Consider the following 26,833-nt stretch of genomic DNA (forward strand, 5'->3'; position numbering starts at 1 on the left):
TAGCAGAAGTGTGTGTCAAGTTTAAATTCCAGTTGCACAGATAGGGTTCGTTGTAACAATGTTACAATGTCCCCCACTTAGCTATTCAATACAGTTCCAATACAACTGGTATAATTAACTTTTATGAATTTCTGTTAAGAAACCATAAAAAAATAGATGAATAAAGCCTGAGAGGAAGAACCTGAACATTTGGAAAATATTATTTCAAGAAATGTACTGCATTTGTACTGGCTCGTCTATTTGTCTCGTGTTCTGCGAGAGCTTTGAGTGGAAGGAGGAGAGTGTTTTGTTTAGCAGTGTTTTTGTCTCTGAATATGTTTCTTCATCTGTTTGCCTGTATTGTTTTGACCTATGCTTTATAGTTATGTTTTGCAGTGTGTTCACTGTCAAACTACAAAAATATTTAATTTTGAATTTCTAAAAAAAAATTTCTAAAAAAAATCATATTTTATATGAAAAAAAACAAAAACAATTGCCTTTTATTGACAAAATATTTTAGTTTTTATGTATTTTTATTAGATCAGATAACATTTTAAGCTGCTATATGGTCATGTTACTACGTGTCCCACCTATGGGACACGTAGTAACATGACGTAACATAAGTATTTTTTTCTTCTGGAAAAAAAAGAAGAAAAAAGTATACACTGTATTAATTAAATAAATGAATTGTCATAATTAACATGAAACAAAAGAAATTCTCCGAACCCCTAGTCGATTTATACAAACTGAGAGAGTCAAAAAACATTAAGTTGTGCTCTGCTCTCCCCATACAGAGAACAGAGAGAACAAAGGTCTGTCTTGGGGGAGAGAGTTAGGAGGGAGAAGGGCCAGGGCCAAGGATGTTTGTGGAGGCAGCCTCACGCTTGGGTCGGCCCCTGAGACCGGGGAGGAACAGGGAGGATAGGGAAAGAAGGAAAATGGTCTTGCACAGGTAGAAGAAGTGTTCAGTGGCCCTATGGATTTAGCTCAATCTGTTGGCGGTCAAAAATGTAGTCTCAGGAGTAGAGGGGGAAAAATCATAAGTTTAAATAGTATTAAAAATAATTCCTTAATTTGCACTGTCTATGGGGGAATGCTAAACAAAATATTTTGGTGTAGCAACCGAAAGAGATGCAAAATTCCATCAGGGACAGAACACGAGAAGGATTTGAGCTGTGCTCTTGTGGGGTTGAGCAGACGGGTGGAGAGTAAGAGCTGTCCGGGATGGAATCTGAGGCTTTAGTGTTCTTTAGTTTTCTCTCTGGCAGGCATGACTGAATGGGCCAGAGAAGAGAAAGACACAGAGGAAGATGGTGAATGTCTTGCCGGCAGGGCTGAGAATAGTCCTTGGAGTCTTGGCCTAAGTCTACATAATATCCACATATGCAGTTTATAAGAGATGAAATATCATGACAATATATTTGAACCTTTAACATTTTACATAGATAACTTTTAAACATAGACTATACATTTTTTTTTCATACTTTCTTTTTCTTGCATTTGCATGTTTATATCTCCCAGTTCGGACTTGCAATTGTGAGTTTATATCACAATTCTGAGAGGAAAAAAGTCAGAATTGTGGGGGAAAAAAAGACTACTACTATTCAAATAATTGAGATATAAACTTGAATTTGAAAGAATAAAGTCAGAATTGTGAGATATAAACTTGAAATTAACTTTTATTTTTTTTATTCCATGGCTTCCACAGACTGCTACTGCAGAATTGTCATTTTCTGCCACCAGATCAGCTCCACCCACAAAAATGTCATCCATAAAAATAGGTCCATTAGTGTGCGCAATCTTTTGAAATTCAACAAAATATTAATATCCATTAAGGATTAGCAAATACATCTATCTATACCTGTATACATAACATAAATCTGTATACGTAACGTAAAATAATTGAGCAAACTACTGCGATTATACAGATTTTATGGAAGAGAAATTGCAGTTCCATTCCATAAAAGCTCATCTTAAAGACACCTGAGATCATCTATGTGTTAGTGTGCTCCTAAATGTGACATTCAAGGAGTTTTACTAAACTTATGTTTTCAAGAATTACATACTGTTGCAATTATGCTGCATTTTGCTATACACCAAGAACTATTTAAAAGAAATGACAAGGATGTTGACAGCTCAAGTGCCTTTATTGGGACCAGAAAAACAGCTCAGAGCCACGCATTGTTAATGTGGATGGCTTCTCCTAACAAAAAAAAAAAAAAAAAAATACAAAAAAAGAATGGGGCTAGATATTAAATACACAACACTTGAAAAGCTAAGACGGTGACAGAGACACACAGGCTAGTGACATCATTCATCATCATCCCAGTCCTTCTTTCCTTGTGGAGCTTTGGGTCCACCAGCCGGCTTGGCCATTATAATCTGTGGAGGGGAAGCAGACATAATCAGACACTCACAGAGTAAAAGACAGGCAATTTCGTGCAGTGCAAATGTTAGCAGGGGAAATCCTGTGAGGAAAAAGTGCTTTTAGTGCATGCGGCATGCCTACAACAAAATCCCAAGATGACATTCAAAGTGACACAGTGACTGAAGTTAGTGATGCTTGTGAAGTGCAAAACAGTTATGAAACAACCATTATACTCAGTCCGATCTCTTGGTTTTCAGGATGAAATGATTCAATTAAAAACCATCCGAATGAATATTTTTCAATGTGTTAATGCAAACTTACAATTTAAACTTAACCAATGCTTCTCAGGTAAAATAAAACAGCACAACTATGTTATCTGTGATGTAACAACTGCAGTCAGGCTAGACTTGTTTCATTAACAAATTCAAGGTGAATTTCCACACACAGTGTTCATGCACCCCGGTTCACTCCAGTGGTTAAGCACTCCAAACAGTGGCTTTTGTTTGTGCACCTTTGCTATTATTTTGGATTTCTTATCAGTGATGTGTATCAAATTTGTCTGGTTCATCATCCCAACCGTCCTTGTCCCAGTGTCCTTGCTGTTTGGGGGCTTTGGGTCCCCCTGCTGGCTTTGCCATAATGATCTGGCATATACACATCACATTATAATCCAAAAAAACAAAAAAAACAGGCTAACAAAGCACTTAAATTGATAAATATGGATGGAAAAAGAAAATGAATAACATGCAAATAGTTGTAAAGTGAAGCACTAACCTGATCCACGCGGAGGACAGTGATGGCTGCATTTGTGGCCAATTTGATGCCCCAGTGCTTGACCAGGTATGGGTCAAGGATACCAACCTCCAACATGTCCTTCAAAGCAGGCCCTTCTCCCTAAATGGTTTAAAATGCACATAGCCATCAATAACACCACAACAGTTTTTAAAACTGTTTTTTAAAATCTAATTAAAGGCTTAAGAACTTAATACCTGCACAAATCAAATTATTACCACATGGGTGGGGTAGAGCAACATTAATGGTAACATAAGTTCAAATAATAAAAAAACTTTTGTAAAAAAAAAAAAGTTTTATAAAATGATAAACCTCACTTTTCAGCCTTTAAATCATTTTATAATGAAAAGGGATAAGTCAAAATTTAAATTATATATTTGTATCTTGTGATTATCTTTAGAATGCATATTAGCTTCTTTTCGATCCACCGGCTGAATGAAAATTCTATTTAATTCTCTGACAGTAGGTGTCGCTTATGGAACCGCAAAAAACAGCTGCACCTTTTACAAATGTGACAAGTTTGCAAGAATGATAAAAACACCATTACAAACACCATAAGCTAAACACCACCATAATTCATCAACAGTAGATTGTAAGCAACCGCCTGGCATATATGTGTGGTATTCATTGACTGCAAAGTGCTGTGAAACTAAAGAGACTGTAAAATGCATAGCAGCACCACATTTTTACTTTGAAGCATGCAGCGCTCACAATTAAATCATTGCCTTTTGAAGTTCAATATTCAAATTAAACCATAATGTGATTTGCGTTTTTCAGAGGCCACTCTTCCGCCAGAAGTACACTCACATATGGCCATTGCAGAAAGCCAGTTATTAGTTTATAAAGTTTTAAATATGGATATTTTTCTTTCAAAAACCCATCGGTTCACTTCAAAAGGCCTTTATTAACCCCCTGGAGCTGTATGGATCACTTTTGATTGATTGATGCACTTCAAAATCTTGAGCCCCATTAACTACCATTATAAAGCTTGGAAGAGCCAAGCTATGTCTGAAAGAAGAAAGTCATATAAGCTTAGGATGGCTTAGGGTTGCACGGTGTACCGGTACTACGGTAGTATTGTGATACTAAAGCTTCAAAATACTGGCGATGCCATTGTATTTTTTAAACGGTAGTATCGTTGTTTCTAGAAACATCTTTGCGAACACGATTCAGACAAATGCAATTCCATTCATCAATAAGCTATAGCGGGTTTACATACTGCTCTCCAGTCAGGGTTAGATATTTCAAGATAGGCTGGCAAAAATGCTCCTGATAGTTCGTGACACAAGCGCTGTTTTTGTTTCGTTTCTAAATGAATCTGTTTTTGAACAAATTGTGCGAGTCACTGACTCACTAATCCATTCATTAAGACTGAATTTTTCCTGATTGCTGAATGAATCAGCCGTTTTGAACAAATCGGTTGAATGATTCATTGACTTAATCATTAACACTTGCTGCCACCTACTGGCGACTTTAGTCTCCCATATAAAAGTAGGTCTATTCTATCATTTTTTTCCACCAACATTTTTAATTCTATATTCAGATTTTTATATTTGAAACATTACTATCATAACATTATTTATGCAATTGTAATTGAAGTGTAAATGCATAAATGCTACATCGTAATGTCAGTTCATACAGCTTCTGTGCAGTGCTAAGATGAATTTGAATTTTGTTTACAATGATTCATTTGATTTGGTAATAAAAGTCTGTTATTCATTCTCATTAATGAAGTATTCAGAGAAAAATCTGGTTTGTTTTCATGTTTTTATGAAAGTTTGGTTCATTTTGTATACTGCATGGTATCGTGATATTTCAGCTGGTATAGTATCGTAAGACATTTTTATGGTATTGTGACAACCCTAGGATGGTTTAAGGGCGAGTAAATCATGGGAAGATTTTCATTTTGTGGTGAGCTAACAATTTAAAGACCCACAGGGACCTTATTTATGCATGATTTAGGGTCCTTTTCTATTTATTTCAGGTTTGCTGCCTCCAAATTAGAAATAGCTTCTCTTCTCCCTTTGCTTTTTATACTTGAAGCACTTACAAAGCAAGCGTTTGCCATGGGCCCCTTCTCACCTCAATATCAAAGCCGTAGTTCTTGTTGCCCTCGTGGTGTGCAGCGTACAGTTTAGAGATCAGCTCATTGCCCTTCACGCCAGAGTTTTCAGCCAGAGAACGGGGCACTGCTTCAAACGCCTCTGCGAACTTCTTGATGGAGTACTGCTCCAGGCCTGGGCAAGACTTTAGAGGATGTTTCCAAATTATTTTTACTGTTCAAGTTTTGCCAACAGCAAAAGGAAATTAGATTGATATACTTACTTCGCCATAAGCGGTGATGTGTTTCGCAAGCTCAATTTCAGTGGCACCGGCACCTGGACAAAGGCGTGCATCCTGAGGGGACATAGTTTTGTTAGAGTCACATTTTTTCATGATTTAATTAGAAGTGGATTTGAGAAGAGGTGGATTTTTAAACTAGCTCACCCTGACAAGGACTTTAAAGGTGTTAACTCCATCATCGATGGCACGCTCAATGTCATCCATCATGTTGTCTGTGGACCCTCGAATTACTAAAGTAGAGATGGCACCATCCTCTTTATCTAGAAATAGGAGTGAGATGGCATGAGCAGTCTGGATACATCACTGCCAGACTAAACAACAATATTTACAAAGCACAGTTTGCTACAGGATGTCAAGAAAACAAGTCACAAAGACAAGTGGTATGTTGATAAGTGAGTGCCACATTTCAACCACATTTCAACCCAAGGCTGCATTTATTTGATCAAATATACAGTAAAATTTACTGTTTTCTATTTTAATATATGAAAAAAAATGCAATTTATTCCTGTGATGGTAAAGCTGAATTTCCAGCTGTCATTACTCCAGTCGTCATTATCACATGATCCTTCAGAAATCATTCTAATATGCTGATTTGCTGCTCAAATAAATAAAAAAACATTTCTTATTATAAATGCTGAAAACAGAAAAGTCTTTACTGTAACTTTAGACAAATTTACTGCTGAATAAAAGTATTAATTTCTTTGAAAAAAAATCTTAATGACCACAAACTTTTGAAAGGTAGTGTACATACACACATATATTATGCATGTATATCATGCAAATATACAAGAATTGAGTATCGGAAATTCCTTACCATGTTTGAAAACCACAACCTGCGTATCTCCAACCTCAGACAGGTAAACACTGTCACAGTGTCCCATCTCTTCTGGTGTAGGGGGAGTCTGTTTGTCCAGAGGAAAAATAAACAACATTAAAGCTGACAGGGAGGGACCATAATGATGCCAACTGGCTTATCACTAACTCACTGCTTTACACAAAATGGCACTAGTGAAGTAGAACTCTAATCCAGTCTGGAAAATCAAGATTAACTCACCAGTCTGGGCAACGCCGTAGCTCCGACAGTTTTGCATAGTCTTCTGAGGTCCCATTTTGAATTCAGCCTTGGTGAAAAACAAACAGCATTCATGAATATCAGACGCATTGCTAAATTCTCATTCAAAAAGCCAACACAGAAAAAAAACTGACAAATAATGCTGACTCAAGTTGCAAAAAGGACAGTAGGATCTTCTCTCTCACCTGACCACCATGAGCTTGTACTTGTTGGCATAATGAAGGGCCATATCAGCAACTTTGCCCCCTGTCACAATCACATTGGCCCCTGAATCAGCAATAGTCTTCACCTGGACCTCCATCAAGTCCTCCTCTCCTTTACTGAAATTCATGAGCTCCTCTGCATTCTTTATAAGTACTGTTCCCTATGAAACATCAGAAATAAGTATTGAAGGAAGGAAGAAAGCACGAACAACTATAAATCAAATGGAGAATGTGATTTATTGAACATCATACAAAAGAAAATACTATGTCAACCCATTGCGAGTGCGACACAAGATAGACAGCATAAAGATATTTAATCCAATTCATTGAGCTTTTTTCTACCTTGGTTTCAGTAACCATGCAGTCGAACGGACAGGAAAACACTGCTATCTTTGCGTCTTTCACTGATGTGATGTCTCCTTCTGCCTCTTTCTTAAATACCATGCCATGAAGCACCGTAGAAGAGTTCAGTCCACAGCCCTATAAAAAAATAAATAAAAATATATAACTGACCCATAGACACTCTAGAAATCATTTAGTTTAAAGCAATGCTTAAATTCAATAGTACTTTATACTTACCAAAATCTTGCACACTCTGACATTATCGACATTGAAATTGCCAGACTCAGGGAATATAGAGACTGTAAAATAATAATTAAAATGGCCCTAAGATTATCACACAATTTTCACAAAAACGTTCGAACATTTGAAATGAACTTTTCCTGAATTCATGCCTTACCACAGGCCTGTGCAATGAGCTTGGCCAGGAAGTCCTCATTGCCGTACTGTTTGCTCATGACAGCTGAGCGGATCATGGCCGTGGCCTCATCCAGATCGTGCAGGTTCTTAGCAGATGAGCAGACGCAATCAGGCAGAATTTCCAGAGTTTTCTTACATGCCATCTCATAGCCTTCAATCACCTGGAATAAATCATCAGCTCAGGTAAATAAACTATTAGTTCTCAACTTAGCATAAACTTGCTAAACATTATAAATTAATCACACAAATAGATGCATAATTTCTTTAAAGAAAAAAAAAAAAAAAAAAAAAAAAATTGTATGGAAACCAAACTTTGGAAACTGGATTATCAAAATAAACGATATAATTTGTAAAAGATTTCTTAAAATTGTTTTAAGAGATAATGAAAACCTTTATCCTGACAGTAGCTATGTTTACATGTATCCAAATAATTTTTTTATAATTAGATTGATGGGTCAACATTTACGGTTCATATAAACAGAACTTTCAGAATCTCAAATCACATTGGATTTATTCTGACTGATGAAAATGAGTGCATTTAAACATACATGGTGACAATATTGCATTAGAGCTGTTGTTTACTGACCTCTGAAACGGACAGGCCCATCCTCAGCAGCTCCTCGGCAAGCTCCAGCAGAGCACCGGCAAACACCAGCACAAAGTTTGTGCCATCGCCTACTTCCTGCTCTTGCATGTGGGATGCCATCACAATCATTTTGGCTGCTGGGTGCTGAACCTTGGAGGAAGAAAAAAAAAAAAAAAAAAAAAAAAAAGACAATAAATGGAGATATTCTTCCAAATGATAAGCATTAAAAGGTGTAGTAATTGAATGATTTCTAAGAAAGACTATTGTAATTTGAAATCAACCCAAGCAAACACTCCCCTCCCTTCATCAACCAAAATAACGCTTCATGAAAAATAAAGCAAAGATGGTGAAAGAATAACAAGGAAGAACAAAAATTAACATACAGTACACAAGAGTAAATACAAGCAAAAGTTTGTTGTTAGCCGCCAGCAGCACACCAGCTCCAGACAAACAATGACATGGACTCAAAACTGTCTTCTTTACTATAGCTAACATTACAACAACGGCATATCTTGGTTCTGTGATACATAGCAAAGCTTTTCTAATATTAACACAGGTCCTAAAGCTCTTGCCTGATCATAACTTCTTTTTCCAGTAACCTTTTCTTTTTTTGTAATGTATCTCAGCCATCTCTCTTGGTTCTTTAAAGGAACATTCTACTTTTTTTGAAAACAGGCTCATTTTCCAACTCCCCTAGAGTTAAACAGTTGAGTTTTACCGTTTTCGAATCCATTCAGCCGATCTCCGGGGCTGGCGGTACCACTTTTAGCATAGCTTAGCATAGTTCATTGAATCTGATTAGACCGTTAGCATCTTGCTCAAAAATGACCAAAGAGTTTGGATATTTTTCCTATTTAAAACTTGAGATTCTTCTGTAGTTACATCGTGCACTAAGACCGACGGAAAATGAAAAGTTGCGATTTTCTAGGCTGATATGGCTAGGAACTATACTCTCATTCTGGCGTAATAATCAAGGAACTTTGCTGCCGTACCATGGGTGCAGCAGGCGCAATGATATATGGTTGCAAGGCATGCTCACTGTGCAAGCAGGGGGTCACAGCGCCTGCTGCACCCATGGCACGGCAGCAAAGTTCCTTAATTATTACGCCGGAATGAGAGTATAGTTCCTAGACATCATTAGGAAAAATACTGAAACTCTTTGGTCATTTTTTTGAGAGAGATGCTATTGGTCTCATCAGATTCAATGAACTATGCTAAGCTATGCTAAAAGTGGTACCGCCAGACCCGGTGATCGGCTGAATGGATTCGAAAACGGTAAAACTCAACTGTTTAACTCTAGGGGAGCTGGAAAATGAGCCTATTTTCAAAAAAGTGGAGTGTTCCTTTAAATCTCCCCCTCTTGCTCACTCTCTCCTCCCCCATCATGAGTGTTTATGCCCCCTACTGCTGATTGGCTACAAGTTTGTTGTGGTTCCCGGTCCGATCCACTTTCAACAGCGTTTCTCAGAAATCGTAAACAGCACCTTCGATTAATGTGTTTATCACAATTATTATTATTTACCTCCAGCTCTCTCAGAATAGTGGCAGCGTCATTTGTGACAAAGAGCTTCTCCAAGTGGTTGATGACCATTTTGTTCATACCTGTACAGAATTAAATGAACATGCACAGTCCAGTCAGAGTCCAGTGGTATCACTTAAATAAGGTCTACGGCATGACAGTAAACAAATAAGCTTCACCATTGGGTCCATATGCAGTTCTTGTGGTCTGTGCCAGTTCCTTGCATGCCTGAATGTTCCTGTAAACAGCCTCTTCAAGACCTGAATAGTGCTGATTGTGGAAAACAAATAAGACAAAAGTCAATTCATATTTTGAAAACATAAATGTGGGGTTTGTTAGTGGTTTTAAAAGTAACACACATCCTGATTTCCTTCTTTAAAAGTATTTCAAATTAAATACAAAATTAAATACTAGGCAGTGAAAGATCAGCCATTCAAGTTGACATTTTCATAATGTATAGAATATTTTTCTAATAAAAAGAAAAAGAAAAAGGGGATCTTTTTTTTCTTCCAATTTTGAATGGATCAGAAAGAATAGTATTTATGATATTTGCTGGCATAATGATGCCTATCAAAAAAAATAAAAATAAAAATAAATTGCCAGAGCTAAAATCTACAACAAAACAAAAATCTCAAAAGCAAAATGTTTAGAACCTTTACAAAATAAATTAATTGCAAACGCTGAAAAACAAATAGTTATTTTGTTAAATACAATTATTAAATGATCTGATCATATCAACATAAGAATATGCAGAGATTAAGAATGGGGAACAGCCCAAAACGGCATTTTTATAGAAGTGAAATAAAACTGTACACGTTGTAATTCTGACGTTTAACAAAAGCACGATCCTTTCTAATACTGTATGATTATAAGACAGTCGTTTGAGTGATGGAGGTGTAGACAGAGTCTGTCACATGTTTTCAGCTAACATGCTAACTTCATTCATCCGTTACTTTCTAACGGAATCCATTTACTGTCTCACCTTCGATATTTAATTAAGACCTAATGTTAATGACGGCCTTGAACAAAACGTCAATATTCAGTTGAAGTCTCAAGCGTCTGTTAGTTCTACCGGCAGTTTGACGGCATGAGGCCCATGTTCTAGAAACCTCTATGGGAAGTCACTGGGTGTGCTCTTAAAAACAACACAATACGAGCAAAACACGGTTTCAACAGCCCTACCTTCGCACCATCCTTTAACATCTGGGCAAAGCCCGGGGCTTTGGGGACGTGAAGAGCCATTTTGATCCGAAAAGTTAGATATTAGACTGATGCTGGATGAGGCTGCAGCGTACTGGAAGCATGCAGCTAAGAAAGAACAGGCGCTGCTGCAGAGAGCAGAAACACGGATTACTGATCCAGATAGGCGAGATAGTGGAGCGCCGATTGAGTACACGCCCAGAAGAAAATCAGAAAAAGTAAGCTATTTAATATGTATTAATATGTCAGTCCCACCAGGATTTCGCTGTGTTTTTTTTAAATAATTTTTTAATGATTTTTGGTGGTATTTTTGAAATTTGCGAAGCTTTTTTTGTAATTAAAATACCACATTTAACATATTATGTATTATGTTAGATGCACAATAGTCATACATGACACAAACGACAAACAAAATGCATAAATCTTGTTAGATAGCTTTTTTTATTCGATATTATTCATACATCGCTATTAGATAGCTAGCTAGGCTAGGGGTGTAGGCTGTTATCTACATTTAAAGGGATAGTTCAAGAAAAAAAAAAAAGAAAGTGTTATCATTTACTCACCCTCAAGTTGTTCCAAACCTGTATGAATTTCTTTCTTCTGCTGAACACAAAAGAAGATATAACCAATCGGTAACCAATCGGTTGAAGGACCCCATTGACATCTGGATTTACATAGTATTTTTTTCCCTATACCATGGAAGCCAATGTGGCCCATGCATCAACTGTTTGGTTACTATATTTAGGGCCCAAGCGAAAATTCGCGCAGGGCCCTCTTGTTCTTCTAAGGATTATTATTATTTATTTATTTATTTATTTATTTATTTATTTTTTTCCGTCTTCCGGGGCTTTTTGGGGGCCTTAACATGCTCAAAAACTCTTGAAAATTGGCACACACATTGGAATCCGCGGCCATTAGGACGCTGCAGAGGCTGGTACCCGGGCGTGGCAGGGGGCCTCGACAGCGCCCCCTTGAAAAAAGTCTGAAAATTTGGTCCATATATTAAACACGCTTGCACGTATTAGTATGAAACTCGGTACACATATAGACCTCATCGGGCCGAACAACTTTCGTGCTCTAAGTTAAACGCCACGCAAACAGGAAGTCAGCTATTAAGGGTTGTTTGAAAAACGCATGCTCTGGAATTTGATATACTCCTCCTAGACGATTAATCCGATCGCCACCAAACTCGGTCAGCATGAAGTCAAGACACTGATGATGAAAAATTGCCAGCGGATTTTTGATATCTCGAACGGTTTGGCCGTGGCGAGGCAACGAATTTATGGCGAGAAAAAGGAAACAGGAAATGTGTTATAACGTCTGCATACATATATTGATCTTTATGAAACTTCACGAGTGTGTTGGTTGTAGTAGTCTGATCGCATGGATGTGACTATTGTGAGTCAAAGTTATAGCGCCACCAACTGGCAGCAGGAAGTGTATCACTTTTTGAAATGCTTTGAGATCACCCTCTTATTTTTACCTGATTTGCTTCAAACTTCATCAGTGTAATGTCAATACACAGCAGATATAGACCTATGACAGGATTTTTGATATTTGAAATATTGTTGCCATGGCAACAGGTCAAACTGTAATAATATTCTTGAGTGTTTTTGAGGCTCTTAACATGCTTCAAATTGCATGAAACTCGACACACACATCAATATTGTCAACCAGTAGACATGGACAAAGCCATAGAAATGGGCGTGGTGGAGGGGCTCAGTAGCGCCACCTTTTGACAAAAGTGGGGGGGTTAGTTTTTCCTACAGTCACCAAACTCGGTACACATAATGTTCTCATCAAGCCGGACAATTTTCTAATTTACATTCATTAGCTCCGACCAACAGGAAGTCAGCTATTTTGGTTTGAATGTTAATTTTTTGAAAAAACAGGCTATGAATTTTATACTACTACTCCTACAGGGTTTATCCAATTTACACCAAGCTTTTTTTAACTTGTTGCTAACACATTGAAGTTGTTTAATTGCAGACGGATTTTGGATATCTCAAACGGTTTGGCCGTGGCGAGGCAACGAATTTATGGCAAGAAAAGGAAACAAAGTGTTATAACTTCTGCATACATTAATTGATTTTGATGAAACTTCGGCTTAGTCTTCGTTGTACAAGGCTGATCACATGGATGTGACTATTGTGATTCAAAGTCATAGCGCCACCAACTAGAAGCAGAAAATGTGTCACTTTCAGCATACATTGAGATCACCCTCTTATTTTTACCTGATTTGCTTCAAAATTCATCAGAATAATGTTAAAACTTGGCACATGTAATCCTTTGAAAATGGGCAGGGAGGAGGGGCTCTATAGCGGCACCTTGTAGTGCAGTAAATGTGGAGTGAATTTGACATAGTCCTTTGATGTTTAACCGTTTTAAATGCCTATTGCCCGCTGTGCACAGTTGCCCTGAAGCCACCGGGGTGGCGGTGCCACCGGGCTTGGGCCCGCCATCGCTGCTCGCAGCTATATTCTTATTATTAGGGCCCAAGCCAATGTAATGGCGAAGGGGGCTTTCGATCCCCTAAGGATTATTTTTAGGGCCAAAGCCCTGTAAAGGGCTGAATTAGTTTTTTTCCCGTCATCCAGGGCTTTTTAGGGGCCTTAATGTGCTCAAAAACTCTTGAAAATTGGCACACACATTGGAATCTGCGGCCATTAGGATGCCACAAAGGATGGGACCCGGGCGTGGCGGGGGGCTCAACAGCGCCCCCTCGAATGGTGTCCGAAAACTTGGTCTATATATCAAACACGCTTGCATGTATTTGTATGAAACTCTGTACTCACATAGACCTCATCGGGCCGAACAACTTTCATGCTCTAAGTTATCTGACAGCTCAACAGGAAGTCGGCTATTATGGGTTGTTTGAAAAACGCATGCTCTGGAATTTGATATACTCCTCCTAGGCGATTATTCCGATCACCACCAAACTCGGTCAGCATGAAGTCAAGACATTGAGGATGTAAAATTGTGAGCGGATTTTTGATATCTCGAACGGTTTGGCTGTGGCGAGGCAACACATTTATGGCGAGAAAAGGGAAACAGGAAATGTTATAACCTCTGCATACATTGATTGATCTTTATGAAACTTCAGCTGTGTGTTCGTTATAGGAGTCTGATCACATGGATGTGACTATTGTGAGTCAAAGTTATAGCGGCACCAACTGGCAGCAGGAAGTGTGTCAGTTTCAAAATGCTTTAAGATCACCCTCTAATTTTTACCCAATTTGCTTCAAACTTCATTAGAATAATGTCAAGACATAACGAATGAAGACCTGTAAAAAGATTTTTAATATATTTCAAACACTGTTTCCATAGCAACATATCAAACTTCAATATTTGTTTTGGATGGGTTTGAGACACTTAGCATGCTTCAAATTACATGAAACTCGACTCATGTCAGGATTGTCATCCAGTAGACATGTGCAAAGCCTCAGAAACGGGCAGGAAGGAGGGCCTCTATAGTGCCACCTTTTGAAAAAAGTAGGGGGTTAGTTTAACCTACAGTCACCAAACTCGGTACACACATTGCTCTCATTAAGCCAGACAGGCTATGAATTTTATACTACTATTCCTACAAGGTTTATACAATTTACACCTTCAATGCTATCACATTGAAGTTGTTTAATTGCAAACGGATGTTGGATATCTCAAACGGTTTGGCCGTGGCGAGGCAACAAATTTATGGCAAGAAAAGGGAAACAAAGTGTTATAACTTCTGCATACATTAATTTATTTTGATGACTCTTCGGCTGTGTGTTTGTTGTACAAGGCTGATCACATGGATGTGACTATTGTGATTCAAATTTGTAGCGCCACCAACTGGCAGCAGAAAGTGTGTCACTTTCAGCATGCTTTGAGATCACCCTCTTATTTTTACCCAATTTGCTTCAAACTTAATCAGAATAATGTTAAAACATGGCACATGTAGTCCTTTGAAAACAGGCGGGGAGGAGGGGCTCTATAGCGCCACCTTGTTGTGCAGTAAATGTGTAAAAATTGCTTAGTAAACTGTGTACTTTTGCAGCTTGTTTTGTCTTGTTTTAATTGCTCGTGTACCTATATTACAGAATCGTGGATCATAACTTGCACAAGAACAAAGCTAGCACAAAAATAAATATAAAATATCTAGAGGTTTGGAAGCAGATGTAACAGTGATTAAGAAGCATATATTTATCAAGAAGCTCATATTCACAGAAAAACGAATTAGGCATAATTAATGTTGAATGCTACAACAGGGGTTTTCAATCTTTTAGATGCTAAGGACCCAAAATATGATCATCCCCATCCTAAAATGTAAAATGCACGTAGTTTCTTGTATAAAGACCCAATTTATACTGTGAAAAATATAATAATATTATAAATATGTTAAAAATATTATTTAGAAAATATTTAGTTTCTATTAAGTTACATTATTATGTCTTTTTTCTACTCACTATTGGGTAGACTGAGTACAGTTGGAACACTTTTTGCTTATTACATTACCACACAAAAACTAGTATTTAAAAACAAGTAATTTATATAAATAGTTAATGTTTTCCACAGTTAGTTCATGAAGACAAAAAGTACTTTTGTTCCAATTGTATGTCAGGTATAGTTGAATTGCTAAACTTTAATGCTAAGTATAGCTTAACCAACTAAAAAAAAAAAAGATTTAAGATCTTCATTTTATTCCTGTTCTTAATTGTTAATTTGCTGTTCAATAGCAGAATGTCTAAAAGGTAAATAGCCCTGTTCATACCTAAGTAAGAGTAAGTTGATTAATTAGTAAATACACAGAGAATACAATCAACAGAACAATAACAGGTGCGAGACTAATTAGAAACTATAGTAACAAATAAAAGAACTAGAACTCAGGCAAAACAGTGACAGAAAATGAAATTAAACAGGATATGATTGTGACATGGTTTTTAATTGCTAATTTAAAATGGTTGTTAAACATTTTAGAGATGAACAATTCCTAATATGAACTCTTAATCTTAAATGAATAAATTGGGATGTTGATGCACTTGTAGCCACCAACATTTCATCCCATATGTCTAGGCCTTGACCGCATCCGAGACAATAGGATTCTACAGCAGATACAGTTGATAATTGTACCCCGCTGCACATTTCTCTAAATTACACAATAACACTAAAGTGACCCAAGTTATGAAGTGTCAGTTTTTAAAGGACACGCTAAAAATCACAAACGTCACAGTTCACTTTTCACTGTAAAAAATAATTTTCATGATTTGTTGTCATAACATTTATTCCTTTGTCAAATCATCTTAGATAATTAATGTAGTTCAGATAACATAATTGTAACGAAGCGGGACTCATGGTAAGATCCATATGCAAGCTTTTATTTACAGTGGTAAGCGTGGTCGTACAGGCAGGGTCTAAGCAGGGGCAAACAGGAACAGCAAGGGCTAGGCAGAATCGTAGTCAGGGTACAGGCAGTAGATCGAGGCAGGCAGATAACATTCACAGAACAGGATGGCAAGGCAAGGGTCAAAGGCAGGAACAGGAACAGACAGGGAAACAGGATAAACACAGGGAAACGCTTAGAATTGACACACAGGGTAATCAAGACTTCGCGATTGGATGGTGTGAGTGAGAGTCCTTCTATAGTCCAGGTAACAAGCTGCAGCTGGGTGTGCTGATTAGTGAGGAGTGTGTGCATGGCTGTAAGTGGCGACAGGTGATAGGTGTGGAGTGAACATGTGACTGGCAGGGAGGATTGTGGGAAGTGTAGTCCGGGAACTGACAGGAGCAGACTGTGATCATGACAATAGTTTCTGTACATTAACCCAATTGCCTTCATTGTATTAAATCAAATTTTTATTTTCAATAAACTCAAAATTTTAATGCAACCAGGTAATTTACTTTTTTAAGTTAAACAAACAATTCTTTTTTACAGTGCAGTTAACTGAAATAAAATAAACTTTAACTAATTAATTTTAATAAGTTATTAAAATATTTAAAAAACTTATTTATTTTAAACATATTTTTAATCAATAACCTATATAACTAATAAAAATGACAAAACACAACAAAATTACAAACATTTTAAATATATAAACTTTCACAGATTATAATATATAAAACTATGACAGAAAGGCTAATTATGATGGATTTGGTGCTTAGATATCTGTATTCATGTCTTGTTGAATATGTTGCTAATATTAGGTAGGCTATTTGTTTAGAATTATTTTATAGATAAATAAGCTAGTAATTGTTCAGAATGAGAATGTATATATGATTGTGTGCTTGTGTGTATGTATAATAATAATTATTATTATTTTCAGAAGTCAATAATGACACTGCAAAAATGATTGTAGGCTCAACTTTTTAATGTAACACAAGAGTTATATTTCCATGTGTAGATTATGCCTAAAACACCACATAATCAATGCTTCTCACAGAGTTTAGCAAAGACTGTTTATGAGTTAAATCAATCATACACAATCTATAATCATAAACAGACCAAACACATTCACCGGCCACCCTGAAAGACCAGTAATGACAGTAAATGTTTAATAAAGCAATAAATAGTTTACTCAGTAAACAGAATTCTCAATATTAGATGTTGGTTTGTTGAGCTGCAGAGATCCCTTGCGAGATTTGAACCTACAGTCTTTTTAATGAACAACACTATACCTGAGAGGAAGTTTAACACTTAGAATACAGACTCTTTTTTTGAATGCATTTATTCAGGAAACATGACACTCCATTTGTAATCAGACTGTCAGATCTGCTAGAAGGAGATCATTCACTGTCAGACTCGTCTTGTGTCTGTACGGCGTCTCGTAGGGCAGCATACTCTGTCATGTTAGGCAATCCTGATGCTACACAACAACTCAGAGCACTGCGGTAAATGGTCATTTCATTTGCATCAAACCTGTGCAGAAAACAGATGCAGTGAATGCAATGAAATATAGCCTACATAATACTTATAGACTTCTAGATATCTAATGCAGTCTGAAATGCTCTATGAGATTTAGTGTTTGTGGAAGTTACCATTCATCTATCTTCTCATCGTAGGACTCGACGTCACAGGTGGTGCCAATTCCATTAAAGCCTCCGACAGCAAACAACTGACCATTAACTACCTGGATTTTGAGGAAGGTAAAAGAAAAATAAATCATGTTTAACTTTACATGAATAAATCTTAGTAAGATGCAACACTTCAATTAAACAGGGTTGAATTTTTTGACTGTTGGAATTGATGTTTTTTTAGTCAAACACATTGATCTTTGAAGATTGCTACAATTTTATGGTGCAATTAATATGGGATCAGATTTTTTTCCACCATATTCTTTATCATAAAATCATCATTGTCATGTCATTTCACCAGATGCAGATTTTAATTGTCCACACCTCACCTCAATGCCAAAGTTGCTACGTGGGTTGTACATTGCTGCAACTTCATGCCAGATGTCAGTCAGCGGGTTGTAGGCCTCCACACTCCGCAAACGACTGGCACCATCATAACCACCAACCTTTAAATAAATACATTTTTTATGATGTATTCTGTGCATTTGTATGCAAACTGTGATTGTTCCATATTTCTATATTTGTGTCAGGGTTATTATAAACTAAATCCATAAAAAAACATTCACACTGTAAAAAATAATTTTCATGATTTGTTGTCATAACATTTTTTCCTTTGTCAAATCAACTTAGATAATTAATGTAGTTCAGATAACATAATATTCTGAGTTTCTGTACATTAACACAACTGCCTTCGTTGTATTAAATAATTTTTTTTTCAATAAACTCAAAATTTTAATGCAAAAAATTACTTTTTTAAGTTAAACCAACAATTCTTTTTTACAGTGCAGTTAACTGAAATAAAATAAACTTTAACTAATTAACTTTAAAAAAATATTAAAATATTTTAAAAATATATTCATTTTAAACTTTAAACATATTTTTAATCAATAAAAATATATAACTAATAAAAATGACAAAACACAACAAAATTACAAACATTTTAAATATATAAACTTTCACAGATTATAATATATAAAACTATGACAGAAATGACAAAAACATAAAATTACATTAATACAAATATTATTTAAAATATAATTAAAAATATAAAATAAAACCAATAAATAGGCCTATATATTAAAATATAAAAACTATAATAGTATGTCAATGATACATAACACTGATATGCATGTTTAATACTCACAGCATACACTAGATCTCCGTGAGCGATCACACCGACACCACTGCGGCGGCTTCTCATGGGAGAGATGAGAGTCCACTGGTTTGTTTCCGGGTTATAACTCTCAGCGGAAGAGAGACACTCGATCCCAGTAAAACCACCGCAGATATAAACCTGACAAACACACACAAACATAACATACATGATGTTTGTGCACAATTATCACAGATTGTTCAGAAAAAAAACTGTTTACAACACTTAGTATATTTTATATAATATTTCTATTATCATGCTCCTTCTGCTTTACAGGAATTAAGAGTCTCCAGCAGAAGAGTGTGGAGTCATGGGTGAGTGTTCTTACCCTGCCCTGCAGTGAGGTGGCGCTGGCGTCACTCCTCCGTTCATTCATGGGTGCTGTCAGTGTCCACTGATTGGTGTTTGGATCATAACGCTCTGCTGTTTTAAGCCGTTGATATCTATCAAAACCACCAATTGCATATATGAGGCCGTCCAGAACAGCCACACTAACATAGCATCGGCGTTCATGCATGGGGGCCACCTGCAACACATCAGATACTATACATCAATGTCCAAATACACATCAATAGACCATCACATTGGTTCTGTCCTATCAGTTGCAAAAATTACAATGGTATTAACACAGTTTTTTTAATAGTATTTGGAGAACCATTATTCAGTACTCTGGTCCATGACAATATCAAAGTAAAATCTGCCACCACGACTGTACAATGGTACTTTTTTTGTAAAGGAAGCTGAATTAAAGTTACACGTTGACCTACAACATTACTCACCTCATGAAAAGTGTGAGTGATGAGATTACATTTCCTCACGCTGTTGAAATACTCCACACCATCATAACCACCAACACAATAAACAAACTCCTCCAGGACCGCTGTACCATGATAGGCTCTTGGATGCTCATCGTCTTGAGATACATTGACCCAGCGGTCTGCCTTCACATCATATGCCTCAATCTCATTGGTGGGATTTCCGCCGCTCCAACCTCCAATGGCCAATAGGATTGCTGAGGGCAGACGTGGGCGTGTCAGTTGATGTATGAGCTCTTGGTTGGTGGATTCATCCATGCCGAGGTCAAACATAGTCTTCATTGCATTGATGATAACAGGCTTGCAGGCTTCATTCTCCATCACCAGTGGATTGTTCTTCACATTATTGATGAAGTAGTCTGATGGCATCAACCCCAATCGAACCTGAAGCACAGTGAAAGGAGAGTTTAGACTTTCAGAGCTGCTAGACTGCTGCAAGGCTGTTGCTAAGCAGTTCAAAGTTCAAAACTGAAAAATTATTTTCCAAAATTTCTTAAGATGTTAAGTCTTGTGTTCTGTAAAATGTATTAAAATGTAAGGATTAGTTCAGTTTAAAATGAAAATTATTCCAAGCTTTACTCACCCTCAAGCCATCCTAGGTGTATATGACTTTCTTCTTTCTGATAAACACAATCTGAGTTATATTAATAAATATCCTGACGCGTCCAAGCTATAAGTTATAAAGTAAAACATCTAGCTTTTTTCATAATTTTTTCATCGAAAAATGCTTTTTTATAAGTTGAATACGGAAGGCGTAGGACGTAGCGTGAGGCGTTTTGAACTGGAAGAGACGTTAAACTTTCATAATACAGAAGGCGGTCTGGCAGAAACTAGATATTTTACTTTAGAACTTGTTAAATATGGATATTTTTCTTACACAAGTGCATCGCTTCACTTCAGAAGGCCTTTATTAAGCCCCGGAGCCGTGTGGAGTATAATTATCATGGATGGATGCACTTTCTTGAGCTTCATACTCATTGGTCCTGTTCAGTGCCATTAAGATTTGATGCATCAGGATATTTAGTAATATAACTCCGATTGAGTTCATCAGAAAGAAGAAAGTCGTATACACCTAGGATGGCTTGAGTGTGAGTAAATCTTAGGGTAATTTTCATTTTAAAGTGAACTAATCCTTTAATACAGTTTATGCTTAAAACAAGAAAAATATCTGTCAGAAAGACAGAAAAATAAACTTGTTTGCCCTTTGATTTAAGAATACTTTCTTACTCCATGCCAGGATTATTGTAGTTAAACTAAAACTAAAAACTTAAAATAAAATGAAAATAAACTTTAACTGAAATAAATTATTAAAAAACTTTTTGTCAAGACACCATTTCTCATTTTTACGGAAGAGGATTAGGGCCAAGCAATAATAAAAAAATAAATAAAACCATCTCGAGATTAAAGTTGTTACATTTAGAGAAAAAAGTCGAAATAAAATGTTGAGAATAAACTCATTAAGTTACGAGAAATAAGTCGTTAAATTACGAGAACAAATTCGTTAAATTAGGAGAAAAATGTCGTTAAATTTCGAGAAAAAAGTCGAGATAAAATGTAGACAATAAAGTCATTAACTATGAGAATAAAATCATTAAATTACGAGAAAAAATTTGTAATTTAACGAATTTGTTCTCGTAATTTAACGACTTTTTTCTCATAATTTAATGACTTTATTCTCAACATTTTATCTCGACTTTTTTCTCGACATTTAACGACATTTTTCTCATAATTTAACGAGTTTATTCTCAACATTTTATCTCGATTTTTTTCTCGAAATGTAACGAGTTTTTTCTCTAAATTTAACAACTTTAATCTCGAGATGGTTTTATTTTTTTATTGTTGCTTGGCCCTAATCCTCTTCCGTACATTTTCAATTAGTCTGATGTATACTAAAATAACTAAAACTGAAACTGAAATAAAATTAGATACAAATTATAGACACATTTAAACCATACTAACACTTTAGAATGGCGAACAATTCTCACTTTTAACTAGTTGCTTAATAGCTTGCATATTAGCTGTTTATTAGTACTTATAAAGCACATATTAATGCCTTATTCTGCTTGACCATATTCTACATCCCTAAATCCTACCCCATACCTAAACTTAAACACTACAACAACTAGGCCTACCTTACTAACTATTAATAAGCAGTAAATTAAGAGTTTATTGAGGCAAAAGTTGTAGTTAATAGAGAGTATGTGTTCCCCATACCAAAGTGATACCAAATTAATATAAATGACAAAACAACAAAACAAAATTACTACAATTTTAACTAAAAATTATAGCAGAAAATGTATCTTGATTACAGAGTTATTTGAAATTTGTAATGTAAACAAGACAAAACTCTCTGTTTTACCTTTGGCAGAAGCACGACAATGGTTTGCTTCCTGTTTTCAGGTGCATAATTGATCCATTGGAGGACTGCTTCAAAAACCACCTTCTCCTGTTTAACGTTCAGCTCATCCTTTCCGATGATTTCTTCAAGTTGTTCCAGCGAGAGCTCCAGGAACTCCTCAGGTTCGAGCAGAACCTCCTCAAAGTTCTGCAGGATGTAGTGCATTGCTTTATGGTGGAGCTTTGAGCAGGAAAAAAAGTCTTCTGTAAACCTGCAGATGCCAATGCAGTTCTCTGGGCATAAATTTTCCTCCAGGAAATGGCAGCAAGCATCAACAAGAGCCCACACCAAAAACTGATCAGCCGCTACCAAGACCTCTGTCACATTTTCTTCTGTAATGTGTGCAGCTCCTGTGTATGCAAATTGAATGATCTGAGACAGGGAGTCTTGGGACACTCCTGGAATTTCATAAAATTGTTTTTCTGTGCTGCTCCAGTTGTTGGAGAAAAGAGCCCTGTGAACAAAATTCATTTTCATGCATTTATATATTTGTACCGCTTAGGCAATTTCAACAATATGATGCTGGCAGTGGAAATTATGTATGTAATTATAATTATTTCTTGGTAATTTGCGCACAATTGCAGTTCAAATGCTTCTCCTCACCTAAAGTAAGGGCTGAAGGCAGACAAGATGATCTTGTGAGCTCGAAATTCTGCTCCATCTGCCCTGATGATCACGTCAGTGTGTTCGCCCTGGAAACGTGCTTCATCAAACAAATTAAACGCTGTTTCACTAATGTTAGTGTACTCCATGTTCTCTCTGATGTTGGTCTTTAAATGTATTTCGTCTTCTCACCTCAAAACTCTGATCAAAGTAATCTCAGGTTTGTGTCTTTGTGGCGACCCAATGCTCAACAGAGTTCTAGAATGTCTTTGTGACATCATAGTTGCAGAGCTTGAATATCAGTTTGTGTTGGCTACATAATTATCATGGAGTTTGGTTTTGTCAATTCTTTTTGCATGAAACATTTTCACAGTCACAAAGATATTAAAATTCATCTAATAAATTATTTTATTGGTCAGTGACCTATAAAGCATGGAATAATTATTCATTTGAACATGCAATCACCATTTTGATTGCACAATTTTTGACAGCAGGAGTTTTCTTGCATAGTGTGACCACAAACAAGTTTAACAGAGGCCTGTATGAAGAGGTCACACAGGGTCACACATAAATAATCATTTTCAATCAGTATCTAGGGCATGCTGTAGTCCAGATTAAAATGTTAAAATGTTTAAATTTGAAAATAAATAGCCTATTATGTTTCTAAGTATTTAGTGCTGAGATGAACACCATTGCAAATATAAAAATCTGAATGGCTGTTTAAAACATTCAAATATTGTTCAGAAACAGATTAGCAGCTGCTTTGTTTATGGGGTTACCAGGGTAACGGCTGCATTTCTGCTGTTATTTCTGCTGTGTCATTTTCATTCAACTCCTTCACTTGTTCCGAAAGAAGGAAAGATACATTAGCTGCGTCTCATTTCGAAGGGTGCATCCTCCGGAGGTCGCATTCGAAGGTTTCATACGTCATTGAGGCTGTATCGTTTCAGAAAAGTAAGTAGGACTCTCCGAGCGCGACCTTGGAATGCGTTCTTCTTTCACAGGTATTCGGAGGATGCATAAGGTGTATCCTTCGCTGCTGCAGATAGCCCACAATTCTTTGCGTCGCTGTTAACATCCGCCATTTATTTGAAAAAAATAAAAAATAAATGGCGGCGTCATCAAATGTACATTACAAGCGAAGATGTGTTTAAATGTAAGTTTCATGCTTGTTTTTGTTTTAAACTTTGTTCTTCCTAATATCCTCCTCTTTTGTCTCTGTAACAGATATGTTGTACATAAGCCAGTTCCTCAAGCATTAACCAAAATAAAACAAGTAAATACATTTTATTTTCAAATTACATACAAATTTATTAATAATTTTCATTCATTTGCTGAGAGCGCCGTGAACGCGTTGGCATAGCAACGATATACTTCCCGTTTCCTTTCCTGCCTGTGTGTCCTACGAAGGACGTCTTGTTTAATTCTGGCTAAGGACACTCCATATACCGCATCCTTCACAGGATTCATCCTCTTGAGGATGCAGCCTTTGAAATTAATTGAAATGAGACACAGCTATTGAGTCACCTGAAATGGTTTGGATGGTTTTCTACTGTATGAAACATCACATTAGACCAGAGTGAATTTGGAGGACATTACAGCTATTCTGTGTGAAATATAGGGGGTTAACAGATTTCGGTGACCTTTAAAACAGCCTTGTTACAGCCATTCTCTGTGGTGCACCCTTTTATATGGTTGTATTTGTAGAGCACCCCTTTTCACCTACAGTAACCAAACTTCATACAGTTATACGCCAGCCCAACAGGAAGTTGGCTATTATGAGTTGTTTGAAAAATGCATTTGTCACGTATGATAACACAGAGACGAGAGACAGATCCAAATGCAGGTGTTGTTTTAATGGGTAATCCAAAGTCGTAGTCCAAGACAGGCAAAGGTCAAAATCCAATAAAGCAGTCCATACAAAAACAGTCAAAAACAGGGAACAAGAAACACACACGAAACCAGGAAATATGAACTGAAAACTCCATGACTAAAATAGAAACCAACAGGGTATAAATAGACAGACACTGATAACATAATACAAGACAGCTGGTTGCAATGAAGTGATAATGAGTCGGGGAAGTGTGTTATGGGTAATGAAGTTCTGACAGGTGACAAACAAGGGGTGAGAAACAGTGAGGGTTGGAGTGCCCTCTGGTGGCAGACAAGGGCACTCCCAGTAATGATCATGACAGCATTCTCTGGAATTTTATATACTTCATATAATTCATACTTCATATAACTTCATATAATCAAATAATTCATCTGATCGCAAGCAAACTCAGTCAGCATGAAGTCAACACATTGAGGATGCTAAATTTTGAAGGGATATTAGATATCTCAAACGGTGTTGCCATGGTGAGGGATTAAAATAATGACAAAAAGGGTTACAGGAAGGGTCTCATATCTTCTAAACAATATATTATACACCATTTATTTCTATATAAAATAATACAAATATTAGAAATAAACATTTTATTTTACTTTTTCAATTAAAGCAGTATGTGTAAGTTAAAATATTTAATATTTAATTAACAAATTTAATATTTAGTGTAACCACTAGATGACAGCATAGGTATTTTAGCAAGGTTGAGAAAATTCTTTTTGCTGAAAACATAATGTTGAGACTGATAAAAATTGTTCAGACATAATCCTTTTATCAGGGATTGCATTTGGATATATATTTAGACATTATCAAAAACAACTTTCTGTCACAGTTTAGATTTAAGTTTTGTTTTTGTTTAAAATGTGTCATGGTTTGCAGGTCTGTTTGTTCATTTTGCTTGTCTTGCTCAGCACACCTGAAGCTCATCAGTTCTGCCTTTATGTGGTGTGTTTGCTCTTGCCTTTTGTCAGATCATTTGTGCTCATACCTGCTGTTTTTCCTGTCTTGTTTTGTTCCAGTTCCCTGTGCTGTTTGTTTCTCATTGGAAAGCAGACGACACGCAGCCCATTGCATTCTCCTCGCTTCCAAGGCCTGCCATTCACCATCTTCTACCCACGATTCTGACTATTTTGCTTAAATATTTCTCTGTTTCTAAATAAACTACAGGATCCTGAGTTATTTTCTGACAAAATGTAAAAAGTTTCTGGCTTAACTGCCTGGTAAAACATTTACAACTGATCCTTAGATCCCTCTGCATTTGTGTGAGTCTATTTTACATGCTTGACGGTTTAGAGTTTAACCCTTTCATTTCAATTCTGCCTGCATTACAGGATAAGAAATCTCTTAGTGTTTTTCTCTATTTGAATGAAAAAAATAATGGCATAGAACCAGTTCATTAATAGTGCACTTAAAACATAGTTTTATATAATTAGTTTAAATTTAGGTTAATAAAAATGTAAAACATAATTTAAGATAAATACATCTGGTATTTGGTACATTCTTGCTAGTTTAGATTTTAACCCTTTCATTGCTGTCTGCAGTTGCCTACATTACAGGATAAGAAATATCTTAGGCCTTATCTTTTAATATCAGTTCGAATAACAAAATAAATGCATATAACCAGTTCATTTATAGTTCCTTTGACAATATAGTTGTATATAATTAGTTTGTTTATTAGGTTAATAAAAATATAAAATAACCTTAACATAAATACTTCTAGAAGTACAAAATTTTGAGATGCAAAATGATAAATTTACATTTACTTGAAGCTGACCTGTGACATCATGTCACATGCAGTTTTTCAAAATTTAAATGATCTCATGGATGTGGCTGTTGTGGTTCACGGTCATAGTGGCACCAGCTGGCTGCAGTAATTGTGGTGTATTCAAATGACTTTTACAAAGTCTTTTTACATTTACTCGCTTTAAATGCATATTGCCCATCATGCACAGTTGCCCTGAAGCTACCGGTGTGGTGGTGGTGCCGGGGCTTGGACCCGTCATTGCTGCTTGCAGCTATATTCTTCTTTTGTGTTCAGCAGAAGAAAGTAATTGGACCAATTTGAGAGTAAATTAATGAGTGAGTAAAAGAAATATGGGTAAAATAAATTT

The 26,833-nt window shown here is 36.3% G+C and overlaps 2 protein-coding genes and 1 long non-coding RNA gene across 5 annotated transcripts; 1 reads left to right on the forward strand and 2 right to left on the reverse strand.

Annotated features, from left to right (window-relative positions):
- Positions 1 to 2,107: 2,107 nt before the first annotated feature.
- cct8 (chaperonin containing TCP1, subunit 8 (theta)) lies at positions 2,108 to 10,963 on the reverse strand. Of its 2 annotated transcripts, XM_048175991.1 has the most exons (16): positions 10,804 to 10,963; positions 9,801 to 9,891; positions 9,625 to 9,704; positions 8,103 to 8,252; positions 7,497 to 7,677; positions 7,337 to 7,398; positions 7,100 to 7,237; positions 6,740 to 6,918; positions 6,537 to 6,603; positions 6,297 to 6,384; positions 5,627 to 5,742; positions 5,465 to 5,536; positions 5,222 to 5,386; positions 3,122 to 3,241; positions 2,859 to 2,991; positions 2,108 to 2,361 (listed from the first exon to the last, which is right to left on the reverse strand). In XM_048175991.1, the coding sequence occupies exons 1-15, from the start codon at positions 10,861 to 10,863 to the stop codon at positions 2,884 to 2,886; spliced, it is 1,677 nt and encodes a 558-aa protein (XP_048031948.1). In that variant the 5' UTR covers positions 10,864 to 10,963; the 3' UTR covers positions 2,108 to 2,361; positions 2,859 to 2,883. The 2 variants fall into 2 exon arrangements, with proteins under 2 accessions (XP_048031948.1, XP_048031958.1); XM_048176001.1 differs by lacking the exon at positions 2,859 to 2,991 and having other exon boundaries at positions 10,804 to 10,962.
- On the forward strand, positions 10,906 to 26,376 carry LOC125258849. Of its 2 annotated transcripts, none has more exons than XR_007182690.1 (4): positions 10,906 to 11,039; positions 17,857 to 17,940; positions 19,298 to 19,335; positions 25,742 to 26,376. It is a non-coding gene; the product is annotated as an uncharacterized LOC125258849 (long non-coding RNA). The 2 variants fall into 2 exon arrangements; XR_007182691.1 differs by lacking the exon at positions 25,742 to 26,376 and adding an exon at positions 22,237 to 22,595.
- Positions 17,505 to 23,092, reverse strand: LOC125258829 (kelch-like protein 10). The gene is made up of 8 exons (XM_048175975.1): positions 22,838 to 23,092; positions 22,196 to 22,688; positions 19,801 to 20,220; positions 19,350 to 19,547; positions 19,013 to 19,162; positions 18,198 to 18,314; positions 17,833 to 17,924; positions 17,505 to 17,713 (listed from the first exon to the last, which is right to left on the reverse strand). Exons 1-8 carry the CDS (start codon positions 22,984 to 22,986, stop codon positions 17,581 to 17,583), a joined length of 1,752 nt encoding a protein of 583 aa, XP_048031932.1. The 5' UTR covers positions 22,987 to 23,092; the 3' UTR covers positions 17,505 to 17,580.
- Positions 26,377 to 26,833: the final 457 nt, after the last annotated feature.

Source organism: Megalobrama amblycephala, linkage group LG2 (assembly GCF_018812025.1).
Source record: "Megalobrama amblycephala isolate DHTTF-2021 linkage group LG2, ASM1881202v1, whole genome shotgun sequence".
Taxonomy (NCBI): Eukaryota; Metazoa; Chordata; class Actinopteri; order Cypriniformes; family Xenocyprididae; genus Megalobrama; species Megalobrama amblycephala.